The 22,437-nt window shown below is 34.6% G+C and overlaps 1 protein-coding gene across 50 annotated transcripts in view; it reads right to left on the bottom strand.

The window, feature by feature from the left end:
• The window catches only part of HDAC9 (histone deacetylase 9), a 967,336-nt gene that overhangs the window by 333,817 nt on the left and 611,082 nt on the right, over positions 1 to 22,437 (bottom strand). For 46 of the 50 annotated variants that reach the window (XM_084977200.1, XM_084977210.1, XM_084977211.1 and 43 more), the window contains one exon: positions 18,815 to 19,078. In XM_084977200.1, coding sequence (XP_084833326.1) covers positions 18,815 to 19,078 — 264 coding nt within the window. Of the gene's footprint in view, positions 1 to 16,476; positions 19,079 to 22,437 lie in introns of those variants that run through there. The other 4 variants (XM_021102503.2, XM_084977218.1, XM_084977219.1 and 1 more) reach the window with 1 other exon arrangement.

Below are 22,437 nucleotides of genomic sequence, written 5' to 3'. Positions count from 1 at the left end.
TCTGAACTTTATTAAACAATAATTTGGCTGGACTACAATTAAAAATAAAATAATAGATAAGGAACTTTGGTCAAGCTACAAACATCACCATATACGTCATCAAGTTGGCATGAAATAAAAATTTAAGCTGATGTGTAAAGAAAATTTAGATTGTTTGCTACAAGCCCAATTAATTCATAAGTTTAATTAGAAACACTCTGACACAGCTTGTTTTTTTCCTAAATATCTATTCAAAATCACATAATTACCTTCACCATGGTTATTAGTTTTTGGTAAAAAAAAAAATTAGAATTTTATAAGGTTTACATTTTCTAGAAGAAACCAAGTCCTACCAGATTGTAAGGATATTCAGGAGTCTTCGCTTAGGTACAATAATGGCTATTCTTTCCTTAGAAAATCTTAAACAGATCTCTATTTCTGAGTTAACTGTCACCTCATGGTTAATTTCACTTCATATGTGTGGCTGAGTCCTAATACCTCTGTCCTAAGCTGAACATGTTATCATTTAGAAATTCTTCCAGAAATCAGCTGTAATTATTCGATTTCACTGAGAACTATTTTGTGCAAATCAGAACTCGACCTCCACAAGGGCAAAGTCATGCCATGCTGAGCTTTCTAGCCCAGGGAGCTCGCCTCCCTTAATATATATTTGCTGGATTACATTGAAAGAGCTGCCATAGAGAGGAAACGATTTTTACAAAGTGCTTAGGAGTATTCTGTCTGAAATATTCTTCCCCCTAGACTTCTGCCTGGTTCCAACCTTCACTTTATTCAACTCTTGCCCAAATGCAGCTTCTCTGGGAAGTTTTCCCTTCTGAAAAGCTATCTCTTCTGAAATACTACTTTCCATCCCATTTCTATCACTTTGATTGTACTTTACTTTTCTTTATAGCTCTTTTTGAGAGCTGACATGTGTTCTTGTTTACTTGTTTTTTGTTTATTAGTGTCTTCCTTCATTAAACACATGCTTCATGAGGGCACACACAAAAAAAATGACTGTTTCTAAATATTAAAAATATATTAATTCTTAAAATTTTATCAGCACTGTGAATTCTCTTGAATGGATACTACTTCATTCTAAATTTGATATGTGGTGGTGGTGATGGTGGTGGTGGTGGTGGGGTGTGTGTATGTGTTTGTGTTTTCAGAAAAATCACACTCTAACCATAGATTTAAAAGAAAATTAAATGAAAAATCAATCATATATAAAGATACAATAATGAATACAATAGAATACAATAATGAATATGAAAATAGATACAATATTGAATAAGCACAATTACACTAAAGAACAGATAATGAAAATGATTAGAAGACTAAAAGCACAGCTTTCACTTTTTTGTGATGTTTGCTTGCCCTTAAAACAGAAAATCCATGGAGCTTATAGATCCCTAAAGAGACTTAAACCTTGCATGGGTAGTAGGACCCATATTATAAATGTTTATATTGTAAATTATGTTTTAAGGATTATGTTGGATAATAAGATTTACGTATTAGGTTTGAATTTCCTTTTCTTTTGCTACTTAATTTTTTTAATTAAAAAATTATCAAAGGTAAGGATCATATTTGAAAATTCTATGAAAGTGAAATCTGCAATAAAGTCTCTCAAAAAATTCTAATCTATTCAGATGTAATAGATGTATATTAACTTTATCATTATCATTTTTTGGCTGCACCCACATATGGAAGTTCCCAGGCCAGGGGTCCAATTTGAGCTGCAGCTACAGCAATGCCAGATCTTTAACCCATGTGTGCCAGGCTGGGGATTGAAACAGCCCCTTATCAGTAACCTGGGTGGCGGCAAAGACGATGCTGAATTCTTAATCCACTGTGCTACAGCAGGAACTCTACAGATCTATTAACTTTAGAACAAGGCTATTTCCTTTGAGACTGATTTGTTGTGTATTCAGTATAGGTTCTATGCGGCTCCAAAGGCCAAGAGGTTTCAGAGGGTAGGGGCTGCATCTTGACACCCAGGACAGTAGTACACCGTGACATGGTGTGGTTTAATTTAACTCTCTCGGTCACTATTAGGTATATATGCAAATCCTTTTGAAGCTCTAAACTGTGCATGTGTTTAAATTAAGAATCTTGAATCTGGAACATCTAAAATGTGGACATTCAGGTATGTTTATTACCTTGGACAAATCACTTTGACTCATGGAAGTTGCTATTAATTAAGCTGGAAATTTAGGCAAAAGTTTTCAGTGTAAACCAGATTCCTTAAGTTATAGATTATAATTTTTTCTATTTCTTTTCAAATATTCTTCCCTAATTTTAAAGCTTGGAAAACACAAGGAATATAATAGTGACTTAAATGTAATTAATTTTTAAAATTTGAATGCATCAATTAAATAAGAAAAAAATTAAAAATATCTTTGACCTCAAAAGACTAAAATATTGGGAACAATTCATAAAGGGACTGAATGTGTTAACCACTGTCCTTTCTGTGAAAACAAAACAAAACTAAAACATTCTCATCCAAAATATCAAATGAAATATTTTCTTCTTCAACATTAAATTCACTGAAAGATTTAGAGATTTGGCAAAATGAAGAAAATAGCATTAAAAATACTCATGAACCAAAAAAGAAGGTTTGATTTAAAATGATAATTTTTCAGCTAAGTTAGGGTCAAAATAATTCAATAATAACTGTCTTGACAAAGTAGTAACCAACTAACTAAAAATTACTGATTAGGAAACGGTAACATTCTCAACTTTATATTAAACCACAAAAAGCAACAGCTCTTCTTCATATCCTCAATATTTCTTTTTCCCCAAGGCCAAAATGTCATCATTTTTTTAAAAAAGAAAATCAAAGCCAAATGGTAAAAATGCAAAGATTTGGTTAAACAAACAGTCAGAATTTCAGTGGTTTTATCTGCAGCACGCAGAGCAACCAAACAAAGCCAAGATATTGTCCATCTCTTTGACAGACAAAGAGCCTCAGAAGTCCAGAGTGACATGCCCGAAGGCTGGCACGTGATTTGGCTAATTAAATTAAATAGCAGGAAACAGCTTTTCCATATGCCACTGCCTGGCCACACACAAACTGTAACAGTAAATCTTTTATACTAGTCAAGGAAAAAATGTAACCATTAAAAAATATACAGTATCACCACACCATCCAAGAATCAGAAGTTGTATATCCACAGAAAATCCCTGGACCTGGACTTGAATGACAAGTGTCTAAGAACTTCCTAATTCACTTTAGTAGCTATTGAAAGACCCATGGTAATTAAAGAGGATGAAAAAAGAAAGGTTTACCAACACTTTAACTTAAGCCAAAATTCTGATTGCTTTAAGCACACATTTCTACACAAAATTAAATCAAAATATCAATACTTCTGAATCAGAGTTAAAATTAAATCTATTACTCATTTTCCACCAATTTTTTATCCTCCCTCCCATTACCCAACTGAAAATTAGAAGATGTATTGAAAAAAGAACAAAGCCTTTGGAATCTCTTGAGAAAACTCCTTTTCCATGCATACCACAACTCCTCACCCAATACTGTAATTTTCTCTAAGTTTACGATTGTGTTCTAGGATTTTTTTCAAGACAGTATGACTTAGACATATCCATACTTTCATGTTTCTAGAAGAATCTCCCTGGGTTGGTAGGTGCTACTCATTTTTATCTGTCATGATTTCCATTAACATTAACCTCTAATGTAAAGAACAGGAATTATGAAACAGTAATTGCATCTTACACAGAGAAGCCACTCTGATGGAAAATTAAGACAAGGAAATAGCTTCACAAGAATCCTGAATTAGAAGATGACAAGGTAATTTTAATTGGCTACAAAGAAAATTCAGAATCAGTGCAGACCATGCTTATCTGTGTAAATAGAAATATTAAATATGGAATATAATCTATAGAAGTAAGGGGTAATTAATATTTTTGGTAAAAATTATATTCATGGTAGCCAGTAATCAGACGTTATAAATATTTCATTATTCACTCTTTTCATACTTGAACTTATGAATTTTAATTAGATTTAATATTTCTTACTATATGAGTCAGCTGAATTGATAATGACTTAATAAGATTATAGTCTAATCTCTAACTATAAAAACATACCCGATTTACTGGGGTTCAATATTACGAAGGAAAAAAAAAAGAAAGAGGAAGAAAGATAGGGGAGCAGGGAGGTCATGACATGTGGAGATGAAGGGAAGGAGAAAGAAATAAAGGACAGAGAGGTGGAATCTAACTCCTTAAACTGAGATCTGAAAGGTTTTTGAAAATTAGTTGGTAGGACTGTTTTTTACCTGGTTTATTCCATGTAATCGTAGGATGCCAAAAGTTCATCTGAAACACATGAGTTAGCAATGCCCATTCAGTTTATGTTTGTGTATACATGCCAGAAATCGCTAAGACATTATTAAAGCTTGTTCTCCCATATACTCCTTCAGAATTAATAGCTGAATGTAAAGATAACCAAAATCAAGAAATTCAAAGCCTAGGAGAAAATAGTCAAGCCACATAGAAGAACTGCCTTGGTAGAAGCCAATAAAATGACCAGTTTCTCAAGTGAAGCCAGGCCTAAGAGTGAACTGAAGAAGCTCTTTTCCTCTGCCCCAAATAGCTGCATTTATCTCTTCACAACTTTACTGAATCCCATCCTCCCTTTTCCATCCTCATCCCTGCTTCAGGGCCCTAGGCTAAGATTGATAACTCCCTGTAGTCAGTCATACATCCCTATAAACATCTAGGGCTGCTTAGTAGAGGTTCGGACTAGTGAGAGAGAAAAAACAGGATTTGAGTCAAGGCTACTTTAGATTTGCTACAACAAAACTTAAAAACTAGCCATGAAAACGTTCAAGGGATCGATATTCTTTAATGAAAGGCAACAAATTTAGATTATATGACAGCTAATGAAAGTTTACTACATGTAAAAGGAGTAGGAAGACAATGCTCAAGAGAAAAATTAAGCAGGAGTAGCCGACACAGAAATGGCAGAGAATAGAATGAGCAGAAACAGACCTTAAAATAAAGGTAAATATGCTCAAGGTTTCAAAAGAAAACATGAACATAATGAACAGGTAAATGGAAAATATATACAAGAACCAAATGAAACTTCTAGATCTGAAAAATAAAATAGCTTAAATGAAGAATTTATTGGATGTGATTAAAAGAAGTTTATTGACTAGGAAGGAAAGATGAATACAGCAATAGGAACTGAACAAACACAGAGAGAATAAAGAATAAGAAAAAAAATGTACAGAGACTTATGGACTTGTGATACAGTGTCAAGCGGTCTACCCTAAGAGCAACTGGAGTCCCAAAGGAAAGGAGTAAAAATAATATTAAGGATTAGCAATGAGATCCTGCTCTGTAGCACTGTGTAGCACTATGTCTAGTCACTTATGATGGAGCATGATAGTGTGAGAAAGAAGATTGTATACATGTACGTGTAACTGGGTCACCATGCTGTAGAGTAGAAAAAAAAATTGTATTGGGGAAATAACAATAAAAAAATTAAGAAAAGAAAAAACAATGCCTGACATTTCCCAAAATTTTAAAAAGTGTAAACCCACAGAGATAAGAAGCTAAATGAACAAAAGCAGGAGGCAAACAAAGAAAACTGCATTGAGGCAAATTATAATCAAGTTGTGGAAAACCAGTGATGACAAGAAAATCTTTAAAACAAGCAGAAGAAAAATATACCGTCTGATTTCAAGACTTGCTATAAAGCAACATTAATCCAGATTCTGTGACTCTGACATAAAGTTATACATATCGATCAGTGGAGTAAAGAAAAGAGTTCAGAAATTTTCTCACACATCTATGTTCAATTGATTTCTAATAGAGGTACCAGAATAATTTGAAGGAACAATGATAAACTTTACAAAAAATGGTGCTGACAATTTTGGATACCTATGTAAGATAATGAAACTCAATCTTTCTTCACTTTATCCACAGAATTACATGGCTCAAAAAGGCTCTTTTCCTTAAATGTAAAAAATAAACTAGAAGGAGAAAATATAAAAGCAAATCTTCCTCAGATGGGACATTAAAGCACTAACCAAAGAAGAAAAAATTTACAGAATGGGACATATCAAAATTGAAACATTCTATTCTTCAAAATAAAAGACAAGCTATAGGCTTAGGTGAAAAGAAACAGACTGTATCCTGAATATATGTTACTCCTATATCCAATAATAAAAAGATAGATGCTCCAGTCAAAAAACATTCAACATAGCTGAATCAACAATTTACCAAAGAAGATATAGAAAAGGTCAACAAGCACATGAAAAGATGCTCAACAACATTAGACATCAAGGAATCACAAACTAAAACTACAATGAGTATCCTCTGCACATCTACTAGAATATATAAAGTTAAAAAAACATCTGACAATACTAAGTGGTGGCAACAGGAACTTTCATACTTTGATGAGACTGTGAAATATTTAATCAAAATATTTGGGTAGTTTTTTTATAAAACTAAACATACACTTAGCATCAAATCAGTAATTCTACTCCCAGGTATTCACTCGAAAGAAATAAAGGCAATTTTTTCCCACAACTTGAATACAATATTTATAGCCACTTTATTAATAAATATCCATACCTGGAAATAACTTAAATGCCCATCAATGGATGAATGCGTAAATAAATTGTGGCATATCCATGTAATGGAACACTACTCAGCAGTTAATAAAAGACTTTGTTACACACATGGATGGATGTCAGAAGAATTTTCTGACTGGAAAAAAAATGATTGAAAATATCACAGACTCTTTATATGATCCATTTATATGAAATTCTAGAGAAATCAAAATTAATGCATAGTGACAGAAAACAGATGAAGAACTGCCTCAGGCTGAGTAGAGAGTTAGGATGGGGGATGATAAAAAAGGAGTAGGAGAGAACTCTTTAGAAAGCTTTAGATATTCTATATCTAGATTGTGGCATACACATTTGTCAAAATTTATCAAATGTACATATATAAATACGTAGATTTTGTATGTAAATTATACTCCAAAAAAGTAGCTTAAAAAAACAATATGATTTAGGGAGTTAAAGTAACAAAAGTAAATCTCATTTCAAAAATTTAATTTAAACTATTATGGGAAAAAAATCCAGGACACCAGAAAGTGAATGCTTAAATAATCTCCAGGAGAGCCTCTTTCTGGGGTAAAGAAAAAAACAAACAGAACTTTTTTATTTGCTTCCCTACCTAAAATAATATTATATTGAGGCATGACTAACCACTGTAGATATATAAAGCTCTAATATATCTAGAAATACTTAAAATTTGTAAGAGGTAAAGAAAATAAAAAAGGAATCGTCAGATATTTTCACAAGTTTGTCAAGCAATTCAAGCAATAAAGTAAAAATCAAACAATTTAAAATATGCATCAGAAAACTAAATGTTAAATTTAATTCATAAAATATAAATAAAGAAAAAAGGGATTTTGTGGCATCATCATAATGACAAAAACATATCTAATCTACTGAAAATATAAAGTCAGCTTACTCTTTAATACATTAAATGAAAATAGCAGAAAGGACTGATGACTATTCAAAATCAGGAAGCAATTAACTTAAGATCTAGAAATCATTGCAGGCATTCTTATTCCAAGATGAAAAGAGTTTAGCACAGCAAACTGGAGATAACAGACCCTTTCTTGCCCCCCACCCCAAAGGAAAAGGTTTTCAAAGCATTTTGCTAAAAAGCAAAGAGTTCCTTGTGGCTCAGAGGGTTGAGAACCCCACTAGTATCCATGAGGAAGAGGGTTCAATCCCTGGCCTTTCTCAGTGGGTTAAGGATCTGGAGTTGCTGTGAGCTGTGGTGGAGGTGGTAGATGCAGCTCAGATCTGGCGTGGCTGTGGCTGTGGCCTGAAGTTGCAGTTCTGATTCGATCCCTCGCCTGGGAACTTCCAACCTTCATATGCCGCGGATGCAGCCCTAAAAAGACAAAAAAAAAAAAAAAAAAAAAAAAAAAGGTAAAGACACAGAAATTTCAGTACTCTTATTTATTTTCACGCTGCCTCAGAAAAGACAGAGCCCAATGCAAATGTGAGGAGAGACTCTGCAGTGTAGGCTACTAGGCAAGGCTGATTTTCAGTTTTTGCTTCCTGTTGTGGATAATGGGTCAGAATTAACTTCAGAGGAGAGCTGGATGAAGAGACAGCTCATCTGAAGACCCTCCTCTGATCAATATTTTCTTAATATACTCTTTAGAACAAAGATCATGTGGTTCATTCCTACCTAGAGTTGATTTAAATTTGATGAATCCTTAGATGGAATTTGATGAAAAAAATCTGGGGTTCTTTTTATGTGAGGTAAAAGGACACAGATGGAAAGGTACTGAGAAGGAGAGGAGTGACATACTCATGGGGTCTTCCAAAGAACATCCCAGCCTGGGTACCACCCTACAAGTCACAGAAGGGTCACAGTTCAATCAATTCTAGACTGTTTACTCTCAGTCCTTGGGATGGGGAGAGGCAGGCCAAGGTGCTGCCTGTAGGGACATGGGCTGTATATTTATTCCCATTTTCTGAGAGTGTTGGGACATGGAAAGATGGGGAAGGACTTTTCTATGATTTTTTTTAATTTGCCAAAGAGAAAGTTATTCATAATTCAAAAGTGAAACTGGGTGTGAGATAAGTTCCGAGAAGAAAGTAACAAAAGTTCCAAGTTCTTAGTAATGTTATTAATAGTGATATGAGTAGCATTTGCTAATTAAATCTACATCAATTTTGCTAGCAAACACTGGCATTTACCAAAAAAAAAAAAAAAAGTCCATTCAAGTCACCTAACACCCCAAGAAAAAAACATTATAATTGTTGGAGTTCCTGCTGGGGCATAGTGGGTTAAGAACCTGACTGCAGCATCTCAGGTCCCTGTGGAGGCACAGGTTTGATCCTTGGCCCAGATCAGTGGGCTAAAGGATCCGGCATGGCTGCAGCTGCAACTCTGGAACTTTCACATGTTGCAGGTACTGTCGTAAAAAAACAAAAATTACAACTGCTAATCACATTTAACAAAGCAGTAAACTGAGGCTTGGTGGAATTAAGTAATTTACTCTGAGTGGAGTTGCTGGGAGATGAAGCTAGAATTGGAACTCCTTCAGTCCAACTACAGAATCAGCATTGTCACTACTAGGCACTGAGACCTATAAAACAGTTCCATACATGGGTCTCGAAGAGAAATGCCACTGTTCAAGTTTGTTGTATACAAAGTCAAAACAACCATAATTTCCAGGTTCAGAAGTAGTTTTCCTTCATTAAATATGCATAAAGATGAGGTTTCTTTCCTCTCTTATGATTTTGTCTTCCGCCCAGTCTCCAACTTTCAAAAATTATATAGATACTGTAGATACAGAAAAATTAATACAGGCAGACCTCATTTTATTGTGTTTCAGTTTATTATACTTTGAAGATACTGTGTTTTTTACAAATTGAAGGTTTGCTGCAACCCTGCCTCAAGCAAGTCTACTGGCACCATTTTTCCAACAGTATTATTTTTACATTAAGGTACGTACATTTTTAGATATAATTCTACTGCACACTTAATAGACTACAGTGTAAACACAACTTTTATATGTACTGGGAAATAAAAAAATCCGTGTGATTTACTTTATTGTGACACTCATTTTATAGCAATGGTCTGGAACCAAACCCATGACATCTCAGATATGCCTGTACTATAAAGAGGCCATGAAAATTGAAATATGGTATTTTTATTTGAAAATTTGTATCAGATATTATAATAGAATAATAGTTTATATAGGATACAAATTATGAAAAATCAATTCATAAGTTTTGAGTAATATCAGGTAATAAATTCAATAAGAAAAATTTTCTAGCTGAAAGAGTAACTACTATGATTAAAGCCAGCTTCAAGAAAATGCTACTAAAGTAGACATTCAGCAGAAGACATAGTTCAATAAGTGAAAAATGAGTCTATCTTTCAATGTGAACCTGTAATCCTAAGGAAGAAAACATCCTTTAGCCACTAAGAAATCTGAATAAGAGAAATGTAAAACAAAAACCATTCACATGGCATTTAATTGAGTACTTCATAGGCTCCTTGTGTGGTTTCAGGACTATTGTATAATATATTTTCTCTGGCTTCAAGGGGCAAAAGGACGTAATGACACAAAGTTAATAATTATAATAATGACACAAAGAAAAATTATAATAATGACACAAAGAAAAATTACACAGTAAATTGGATGGAACTGATATAAATGTGCTTCTAAAGTGATTGAAGAGTTAGGGTAGGTTAAAGAAATCAGATGCTACATAGGAGGCAGCAAAGAAAGGTTTGAAAAAGGAAGTTAAGGGTTTTCCAGATAGTGATAAAAGCTTGATGAAACGCATGCAATTGGAGCCCAAAGTTAGAAATTATTTGCTTTGAGTGGAAAGTGATTGCATCAGGTTGGGAGGGATAAGTATCTGGTCAGAATATAAAGGCCGAATTATGAAGACTGAAACTCCATGATGCCATATAGATGAAGCGATGAGGAAGATATTAGTACGGGTTCTCCCACAGAGAATTAGAAATTGGTATTGGCATTTTACAGTAAGGTAACTAAATTAGTACAAAGAGGACACTTATGGGGAAGGAAATTCTTGCCATGATTTAAATAAAAAAAAATTTGTATAGTATTAATTATGGTAGTGACTAGGGAAACCAGAGCCAGAGAGTGAAGAGATACAATGGCTTGCAATCAGAAATAAGAGTCCGGAGAGCATATGAGAGATTAAAAAAAGGAGGCAATGATCAAAAGTTTCATGATAATCCGTTCTCATGTCTAAATGGTCATTCCAAAGACAGAAATGGAAGAGCAAGGAAAAAAAGGACATTTTGCAGAGGATAAACTTATTAACTTTGAGATGATAGTGGAGTTACGAGTGAATTGTTTTTAAGACTGACAGTATTAATAAGACATATGGGAGACTGTGAATTGTCTTTCAAGAAAAAAAGAGATCTTTAGACCCTTAAACCACTAAGAAGGCACAGACCTCTCGTAACACAACATTTCTTGCCTCTGTGTTAGAATAAATAACAGCAATGGAAGATACTGGCAAGAACAAATATTCATTTGTTCAGATTTTACAACCCACTTGTTTCCAAAATGATGTAATGAGATCTATTAACATAATATAAAATGAGACAGAGATGATGTAAAAGTGTTGGTCAACATTAATATAACATGAGGCACAAATGCAAGCTACTATATAATTTTAAATTTTCTTTCTTTTTTTTCTGATTAGGGTTGCACCTGCAGCATATGGAAGTTCCCAGACTAGGGGCTGAATCAGAGCTGCAGCTGTAGGCCTACACCACAGCCACAGCAATTTGGAATCCAGGCTGGATCTGTGACCTGCACCACAGCTTGGGGCAATGCAATGCCGGATCCCTAACCTACTGAGCAAGGCTAGGGGCTGAATCTGCATCCTCATGGATAATAGTCAGATTCTTAACCCACCAAGACACAATGGGCACTTCCTGTATAATCTTAACTTTTCTCCTAGGAGAGTTTGTGGCTCAGTGGAAACAAATCTGTCTAGTATTCATAAGGACACAGGTTTGATCCCTAGCTTTGCTCAGTGGGTTAAGAATCTGGCACTGCCCTGAGCTGTGGTGTAGGTCACAGACATGTCTTGCATCTGGCATAGCTGTGGCATAGGTCAGCAGCTATAGCTCTGATTTGACCCCTAGCCTGGGAACCTCCATATGCCATGAGTATGGTTATATAAAGACAAAAAAAAAAAAAATTCTACTAGCCACATTCAAGAGGTAAAAGAAAACAGGTAAGGTTAATTTTAATAATGTTACATAACCTAATGTATTTAAAATACCTTCTTTTAATATGTAGCCATATATAGTATCATTACTTAGGTATTAATATATTTTTATACTATGTCATTGAAATTTGGTATTTATTTTACACTAAAGCATATCTCATTTCGTACAAGTCACATTTCAAATTCTCAATAGCTATATGTGGCTACCAGTTTGGAAGTACAAATGCAGGGTTTCTTGCAGAAATTCTGTCAAAGAGGAACAAAAGGCAAAGACTTGAACATAACTTCAACATAAAACTTAAGTGCAATGTAGACATAAGTAACAATGAGTAAGGAGAATAGAATTTCAAAGCCATATAAATGAAGAAAAATAACTTTTAGTTTTTAACGATCATCAGGAAAAAGAGCATTTCTTAAAGGAAAAAGACTTAGTATTTTCTTCAGTTTAATTTAGATAAAAGAAACATCAAGATTATAGCATTATGATGGTTGAGAGAGAGAAAAAAAAAAGGACTATCAAAAGTTAGGAAGCAACCAGAGACAACAACAGGAAGGATGAAAAAGCAAGACCAAAGCCAACTAAAATTAAGGACAATGGAGATGATACATGAGCAAGTGGGGTCCAACAATCGGTAAGTTCTCTAAAAACAACTCGAATGGAAGAATACTTTTAAAATATATATAACTCAAAACAGATCAAAGACTTAAAAGTAAGGTCTGAAATTATAAAAGTCTTAGAAGGCAACATAAGTACAAATCTCTCTGACATTGGATTAAGCAACATATTCTTAACAAAAGAAAAAAATATATTAGATTTCAACAAAATTAAACATATCAAAGAAATGAAAAGACAATCCACACAATGGGAGAAAACATTTGTAACTCCTATGTCTAATAATAGTTTAGTATCCAGAATATGTTTAAAATCTCTTACAACATTAAAAAGATAAAACCAATTAAAAAAGCAGGGAAGAGATCTGAATAGATATTCCTCTAAAGAAGATATGCAAATATCTAGTAAATAAATGAAAAAAAATGTTCAACGTCACTAATCAACAGTAAAATAGAAATCAAAAAACAATAAACTAGTATTTCATTAGGCTAACCATTTAATGGCAACCATTAGGAAAAAAAGAAAAAGAAAATAACAAATGTTGGAGAGGATGTGGAGAAACTGGAACCCTTCATACTTTGCCAGTGGAAATATAAAATAGTTCAGGTACTGTGGAAAACAGTTTAGCAGTTCCTCAAAAGTTAGATAGAATTGCCATATGATCCAGCAATTTCGCTCCTAAGTATATACCCACAAACACTGAAAGCACATTAACACAAGCAGTTGTACATGAGTGTTCAGAGCAGCACTACTCATAACAGTTAAAAAATGAAAACAATCCAAGAGTCCATCAAGCGATGAACAGAAAAACAAAACACAGTTTATTCATACCACAGAATGCTATTCAGCCATAAGTACTGAGACATGCTATAATGTGGATGAAACTAAGTGTTATGCAAGGTCAAAGAGGCCAGACATAAAGGCCACATAAAATGTATGATTTCTTTTATATGAAATGTCCACAATAGGCAAATCCATATGAACAAAAAGTAGATTCGTGGTTGCCAGGGACTGGAGAGAGGGTGGGAATGAAGAGTGACTGCTTAACTGGTACAGAATTTCTCTGAGTTAATGAAAATATTCGGAGTTAGGAAGTATTTCTAGGAAGTATGGCACATCATTATGAATATACTAAAACCCACTGAATTGTACACTTTGAAATGGTTAAAATGATGAATTTTATGTTACTTGAGTTTTATCTCAATAGAAACAAAAAACAACATACCACAAATAGTTCAGAACTTCTGAGGCAAAATTGATAAGTCTTGGTGAATTAATACTCTATAATAGGCTCAGAAGTTATTTACTTAGAAGAGGAAAATATGCAAAAGGGATAAACACTATCAAAAAATTAACAGCAGTAAATACAGTATGAATAGCCTGTAGTTGAGCTAAAATGCAGATGAAAGAGAACACTATATGAGAAATACGAGACAGTCTATTATGAAAACAATGAATCAGAGAATCCAAGGATCTTAGGTAAAAGCTATTAAAAATCAGGACATTTCAGGAAGTGGTTTAGGGCTCCTGGCCATCTCCAGAGCACTGTTTCTGAATCAGACTCTCCCAAAGGGGTTGAAAAATGTAGATTCCTGGGCTCCTAGTCAGGACAACAGGATTAGACCCTCTGGGGGGTGTGGTCAGAATCGGAACTGTTGACAGCTTCCCTCAAGACAATTTTTACGCACCTTTCAGTTGGAAGTCCACTTAGGAGGTATAGAACTCAAGAAAAATGTCCTTATTTTTCTTTTCACAACATTGCCTCTGTATAACAGACTACTTTAGGTCAAAATGATTATAAAGTACATCCTCGATAAGTCAAAGTTTTTAAGGGCAGCATCCAGACTGCTTAGAAATTGCGGTCTCTTCCCTTTGGTTGGGAATGAAGGTAAGAAGTGGCAAAGGAAAGCTGTGAGCTGGATGAAATTTTGTCACTCTCCCCCAAGGTTAATTCCAAGTGCAGTCACTTCTTCACCCCATCCCAGGACTGGTTCTGGTCAGAAAAAAGAGACTTGCAAATTTTCATGATTTAGAAGGACTGAACATAATGTACAAGAATTAGAATTAAAAAAAAAAAAAAAGTCCTAAGCTCCTAACTGATAGCAAGGACTGAAAGAGAAAATTCAAAACCGTTTGGAAATGCTGATGGGTAAAGAAAGCAAAAACCAAGTGCTAATGATTTAATCAATTTGGACATGTAAGAAGACTTGTTGCACAAACACAGTGCAGTGGCAGAGGTTGGGGTTCAAATTAGTGCTAGACTGCCATGAACCTTATTTAACTTCTCTGTGCTCTAGTGTCCTCATCTCTACAATGGGACAATAATACCTACCCGGTAAGGTTGTTGTGAGGACTAATGTGTTAATATATGTAAGGTGCTGGTAGTTAAAATCTTCCTGTAAATCAAGATGGTCCCCCAAAGTTTCACTGTCTAAACCCTAGTTTATCAGCCTTAAGGAAATTATTATAAATTAGAATGGAAACCTTAATAAACCTAAATAGATATGTTTTAAAAACTCACATTCTCAATATCCTGTTCCATTTGCCTAAGTTCTCTGATTGCCACTCCCATACTTTCCCTTTAAAACCCAGGTGGAGGAATTAATAATAAAGAGAATCATAATCTGTCTAACTCCTTCTCTTGTATCTCCAAGTTCCTGATTATAATTGGTTCTCATCTGTACACCTCGATTATTTATCATTGCTAACCTGTAATTACACACAACTGTATCTTTCCATTAGTGGAAAAAAATCACAAAGGAATGCCAAATTAAAAAAAAAATGTTGTTCACCTATATATCCACTGAGAGCTAGGTTTCAAAAAAACTGTTTAGTGTCTGAATTCCTTTTTAACACACTTTAGAAAAAAAAAGTATGAACACGAAAATTTCTTAAATACTGTCGTTCTCAAAACTAAGAAAAGGAGCAGTCTCCCTTTCAGCAGCTACATTCACCGAGGAGAAGGCGGCTTTTGAACTATCAGAAGAAGAAATCGAATGGTTATTCATTGCAAATCCCGGCAGAAACTATTTTTCCCAAGAAAAAGTTTCTAACATTGATACATATAGAAACATATTATAAGTCCCTTTACACTTTGGAAATCAGATATACAGTATCAAATCATGAATTGATTCCTCCAACACTTTTTGGAGGATCTCTAGTACCAAGTTTATCTTGTACCTGTACAGTCCAAAGGCAATTTTAAGGACATTAAGACTAGCATCCATGGTACTTCCACAATTCTGACTAAATTATCAAATTTATGGCACTATGGAAGGATAATCCATTTTGTAAAAGTCAATGATATTAGCTCCACAATTAGAGTAGCTTTAACTTGTGTGACACTATTGAAGTTTAAGAGAATCAAAGAATATAAAACAAATATTTTTAACCTACTGAATTGAATACATGGTAACACATTACAAAGGACTGACTAATAAGTTTTGAGAGCAACTGACCAGAAGAAGAACAAGGTACCTCATGGCCTTTGGGATCTGTATGGTCCAATTCCTTTTACCTGAGGCTCCTTGTTCTTCACACTACTGTTATAATAATTATATCCATAAAAGGGGAGGTCATTTAATTATTCTTTTCTCTTTAAATTTATGTACTGTCACTTTATACTTGTAGGTCAGGTTCTTTTTGTAGTAGATATGACTATTATGATACACGTAAAATTATTCATTTTAATATTTATTAAGTGCTTGTTATATTCACGGGAGTATATTAACCTTTTTAAAAGTGATTTTTAAGTTGAGCAAAGTTAGGAACTGATATCTATTTATATAAAATTTTATATTTAGAAGTTGACATCAAAGATGATAACATATGAAAAAGGACACGCGGGGAAAATGAAACTACAACAAATTTTACATGTGTATGCTTTTTGATAATGGCTGATGCAAATAATTTAAAGTCACTATTGTTGGATTTATTATTTTTAATGGCATTAAAAGTAACTGCTCAAAATATCTTTATTTTTTTGTTTCAACAAAGAATGGCAATATATTTTGGTATATGAGACCTAGTGCATGAGCTTCGAATTCGATTAAATATATCAAGTTTACACAAAGCCATATGTATGAAAGGGGATCTTTTAAAAAAAACTTTATTTGAGAAAGGAAGAGACTTATAACAGAAGGCAAGAAGAGAAACATACAAACAATATATTTACAACACAAAACAAGAGATCACCTTCAAGGGTGTAAATTATAATAAATACAGTAGATTTTAAAAGAGACATTTATCAATTAGTTCTAAGATTATTTAAGTCCAGCTTTCCTTTTCACTGGTTCCAGGTAGTTTCTTGATTAAGTTCAAAGACTATCAAATTCAAACAATTAACGTCCACCAACTATACTGATGAAGCTCTCTCAAATGACATTATAAAAAATAGGTTTTTTTTTTGTCTGTGATTACATATCTTTGAAGAAATATTATACAAAAGTCTGCTCAGCCACATGTTCCTCCCCAAATAAAATGTATTTTAAAAGATGCACTATCCCTTTTTTATGAGATTGAAAAAAATACATTAAAGAAAATGTATATTTAAGAGATGGAAAAAATATACAATTTTATCTTAGGAATGCCATATTTTTAATGCGAAACAACTGACAGAAAGTCATTTTAATCTGAAGGAATATACTAACCAAAATATTTTGGTAGTAGGAAGTGTTGCCTATTACAGCTACTTGTCAAATTATCAGAAGGTCTTTCATTATATGGAAAAGTTTTAAACTTTCTAACTTCTAGTTATGTTGATTTAATTTGAATGGAGACTTTTTAAAAAAGGATAATGTATCTTTAGCAGTAATCTTTTTTAAGAAATATTTTTTAAATGTCACAGCAAAATGTAAACAACACGTGCCAATAACATACAGTTGTACAATGTCTACATTTGGCAAAACTGCTATATCTCCTTTGAAACAGGATACTACACCTTAAAATACCTCGGATTTAGAAATATAAATATTTTAATAGAAAAAAACCTCACAAAGATTCTAGGTCAATTTGGATTATCCGTATTAAGGGGTCTTAATACAACGAATCTTAACTAGCTTAACAAAAGTAAACCTATAAAACAAGGTAAACATATCAAAAGGGAGTATGAAGGAAATGTTCCAGTGAAAAGCTTCCTTAACAATTTCCCTACTTGTGGTGTTATTTTCTTAGACAATAAATCAATTCATAGGGTGCCCTTTAAAAACAGAAGAGTAAAACACTATCCTCCGTTTTTTTTTTCCCCTACATTCCTCATTACATGAATCACTTGGACTTCCTGTTTCCACAAGGCATTTCCTGTTCAGCCTCATAGAATCAGTTTTCTGCAGGAGAACAGCAGGAACCTGACAAAGAACTGACTTAAATAAACAGTCTTCTGTTGCCTTCAAAGTTGTTTGCATTTCATAGCATCAAAGGACATAGTCCTTCTGAAGGTGCATTATGTACAAGTAGATTCTTTTGTTAAACCTAACTTTTCCTAATTTTCTATTTGCCAAAATAGTATGGTATATGCTCTGTCATTATGGAATTATACTTAAAGATATCCTAGTAATAATGATTATAAAACATGATACACCTTCTTTTAAACATGATTTTGACTCCATATCAGATAAGAATCATACTGTTACTATGTTTTCCACAACTAGAGATACAATATTGTATCTGATTGGACCATAATGCTGCACATCACTTCTTGCCAACATTTGCATCTGCTTCATTTGATCTTTTTCAATAAACAATGTCATCAAATAACACAGGATAAAAGTGAAATGAGCAGTAGTAGGTGAGACATAATGTAATATTTAAACTAGTGCTGTACCTTGCATCTATAGATTTAAAACCACCTCTATTCCTAATATTTGCAATTGCAATCTGTACAATAACCTAGGACTACTGGGAAAGTAACCAGAACATTTCACTTAACAAAAAAGAGAGAGGAAAGAAGGGGCAGACTACCTTTGACAGTGTTCAAGACTGTAGTATGATACATTATGTACAGCAACATGAAAATCGAATTCTACATATCAAAAAAAATCAAGATCTAATAGAATGTTTCATTGATCAGACTGGGAAACTATATCCAGCAGTCACTGATCTCAACAGATAAACTGAAAACAACAGTGAGTTCGTTTTCCTTAGAAGTAACTAGTGGGGCAGGCCTGTTAATTACTGGGATACTTATGTAGTATAATTTTAGTGTAACAGGTACTGCCTTATCAGTAGAGTTTCAACGAAACTTTAATATCTATATAGAGATCAGTATAAAGAAAGATTTCTATACAGATATATCTGCATTAGTTAGCATCCTTAAACACTAAAATCAGATCATTGATAGGAAACCATATCCATTTACCAAAACCTGAAATGCATATCATATTCAGATAATGACTTTAATTACAAATCCTGGAGCTAAATCTTTGCCTATTACCTGTTGCATAAAAGCAGCCTGCTCCCCAGATTCCATTTCCTGGATCTGAGCATCTTCATCACTGTCCACTGGTTCCTCCTTGACCTTCACAGCCCCAACTTGTCCCAGTGAGTCATCCGCACAAGCACTGCTGTCACTCCTAGTGCTGTTGCCACTAGAGGGCGCTCTGTCTTCCTGCATCGCCTGGTCCCCCTGAAGCTCTTCCTCTGCTTCCTCGAGGTGACTGCCTGGTTGCTTCAGTTGTTCAATAGATTTCGAAAGCAGCTAGAAGAGAGTGTTCAGGGTTTCAAGATTCAATAGTTCTTAGTGGTAACACAGCAATACACACTGATTTTTAATGACTATACTTCAGTACACGCTGATTTCTAGCCTCTGAATATCAGTTTCAGAATAAATTTGTATGCAACAAACTTTCTAAGACTAAATCTGAAGCAGTCCCATCCATGCCATATTGTATTGGTGTTGTTGGAAGAGAATGAGATATTTGACTTTTTTTTTTTTAATAGATCACTCTTTAACAAACATAAAATGGCAGGGGAAAAGGTAAATAATAAACTTTTACTATGGAAACCATGAAACTTTCACAAGGACAGGTTGTACTAACTCTTTTTCATCCAAATAAACCTGAAAATATTTTTTCTTAAAAGAGGAAATGTAATGGAAATAGTAAGGAAAACTTTCCCAATTACATTTTCCAACAACTGACAACCAAAGAAGAACAAATGCTCAGAGTTCTTCTTGTCTATTAATTTTCCTATACCTATATGGGAAAATGATAAAAGACCTTTTTATATATACTTCTAAAACATGGAAAGATTGATTCTGAAATCCCGAACTTTAAAAAGATGTGGGGAGTTCCCACCATGGCACAGCAGAAACGAATCCAACTAGTATCCATGAGGATGTGGGTTTGATCCCTGGCCTTGCTCAGTGGGTCAGGGATCTGGAATTGCCATGAGTTGTGGTGTAGGTCACAGATGCAGCTTGGATCCCATGTTGCGGTGGCTGTGGCTTAGGCCAGCAGCTACAGCTCCAATTTGATCCCTAATTTGGGAACTTCCATATGCCTCCAGTATGGTCCGTAAAAGCAAAAAAAAAAAAAAAAAAAAAAAAAGTGGAATTAAAAATATTTGATAGCACTAAAAATGTTTTATGAACTTGTCCAAATGGAAATTAAATAATAAGAAAGAAATAAGGAAGTACTTGTTTGAAAATTATTTAGACCTTTTATTTATTTGTAAATTAACTCAGTTAATTTTTAGAAATCTATGAATTATAATTTTAATTAAAAGATAATAGATAACACACCTAACAATAGCAAAATGCTAGAGTAAAAAGTTCAATAAATGGGGAATTCTCAAGACAATTCCATCCCACATAGGCCTTTTGTTTTATTTGACAAGGACCCTAAGTGACTGATCATCAGCAGATCTTGAACTGTGTTTGCAAGAGTGGTTAAAATTTTCTGCTGAGTTGATACTCATGTAAGGAACACATTGATTATTGTAATGAGCATCACAGTTAGAATATCACTATGAAAATCATGAATACAGATTTTTCTAAGAAAAATTCAAATTTACCTCCTGCTGATACCTAACTAAAACTAAACACATGCTTTAGAGTTAGAATACATAAGTACTCGAATTTTGAAGAGCATCTTCACCTCTTTAGGCTTACTGACTTTCCTCCAGTCTTCACAACCTTAATTGGCCCTACATGTGATGATAAACTCTTCAATTGTGTTTAGTAAAATCATATTGGGAGCTTTCCTTCCTTCGTTCAACAAATATTTAATAAGTGCTAACTATGTCCAAGACACCTTGCTAAGTGCCAGGAAAAATAGCTGCTGCTCTGCCCTCTAGGAGCTTATATTTTTAGAGTGTTCGAAGGTACCAAGTAGATACATAAAGATACATTTTTCTTCTTTGCAAGTGTAGTAAATGAAAAAGAAAGAAAAACAGTGTGTTATGAGAACACATACTAGTTGGTACAGGTGTGAAAGTGTGGACTGTTGACAGAGGTTTCCCTGAAGAAGTGCTACATTTAGGCAGAGATGTGAAAGATAAAGGATGGACAGTGGGATGTGTGTGAGGAGTGCAGACCAGGGGAGGGAGCATTTCTGGCAGAAGGCACAGCATGTGGACTAGAAAAGGAGTGCATCTGAGCAGATGAAAGGCCAGTGGGGTTTGAGCACGGGAAAACAGGAAGATAATTCCTGAAGGTAATTTGGAGAGAGGGGCACAGGGGACAATATATTTGGGTTGTGAATAAGATTCTAAAGAAATAAAATGTAGCTTAGGACAAACCGTATATGAGACTTAAATATCACTAATCCTAAACTAGACATGATCAAGCCAACAGGATATGTACCAATCAAAATTCTTATCAAAATGAATTAGATAAATATTAATTTTCCTTTGTGCCTACAATCTAACATCTATTATTTCCGGACAGTCATATTCAAGAATATTCATCTCACCATGCTTTAAGTGTCCTTAAGTACTTTTTAGGAAACTCTCTGCAGGACTTTTGGACCAAGTGTAAATGCTAATCAGCTCTTCATGTCTTAAATACATAATACTTTTTGTACAGTGCTGAGATTTTTAGAGAAAGGAGATGATGAATATCCCTGAACTTTGAGGACACAGCTGTTTAATTCCATTTAATTGGATAGAAAAAGAACATGTAGGAGTTCCCGTTGTGGCGCAGTGGTTAACAAATCCAACTAGGAACCATGAAGTTGCGGGTTCAATCCCTGGTCTTGCTCAGTGAGTTAAGGATCTGGTATTGCTGTGAGCTGTGGTGTAGGTTGCAGACATAGCTCAGATCCCGCATTGCTGTGGCTCTGGCGTAGGCCAGTGGCTACAGCTCCAATTAGACCACTAGCCTGGGAATCTCCATATGCCATGGGAGTGGCCCTAGAACAGGAAAAAGACAAAAAAAAAGAGAGAGAGAGAACATGTAACACCATAGAAAACAAGCAGGGTTTTAGTTGCAAAGCCCCAGTTTCAGCTGGGACCAGAGGTAAGAACAGTTGGTGACAAACATCCACATATTCTTCGGAGAGAGAGAAAGAAAGGAAGAGATCATCAGCCAAGACTGCAGCCCTGACCTCCATCACTCACCTAAGATGACAAGCCAGAGTAAGCTAGAGGATCGTGGAAGGAGAAGAAATTTACTTAGAAATGGTATTAGTTAGGTGAAGGTGCATGAGCCTGTCTCCTCCTACCCACCCCCACCCCGCGAGACTATCTGCAAGAAGATTTCTGCAATTAATCTTCTGGATAGATGCTTGCTGGGATATAGCAATTCCCCCTTCACTCCCAAAGCTTGGCTGGAAAAGTTCATGGGAGCTAGTGCATGAGAGCTAGTAGGCCAAGGACACTTGCAGGTCAAACAGACACCTCCACAAAGTGGTGAAAAGATCCTGCCCATAAGGGCCTCTGTGAGGACAAGAGAAGAAAAACTGTATGGGATGTGTGGCCACAGGACAGGAACTAAGAGCCATTCATGAAAGGTCAGCCAGACAGCAGATGACCAGTGTCCAGGAAATGCCACATCAAAAGTTCCTGCTTCCTGGGGGGTGACTCTGCATCTTATCCAGCTTCTGGATGTTTGACTAC

Source organism: Sus scrofa, chromosome 9 (genome assembly GCF_054392235.1).
Source record: "Sus scrofa isolate SSC_HxYL_T2T_F1_AM1 chromosome 9, Sscrofa_HxYL_maternal_Yorkshire_Landrace_v2.0, whole genome shotgun sequence".
NCBI lineage: Eukaryota > Metazoa > Chordata > Mammalia > Artiodactyla > Suidae > Sus > Sus scrofa.
Note: the sequence above shows the minus strand (reverse complement) of the source record. Positions and strands in the feature narration are given on the sequence as shown.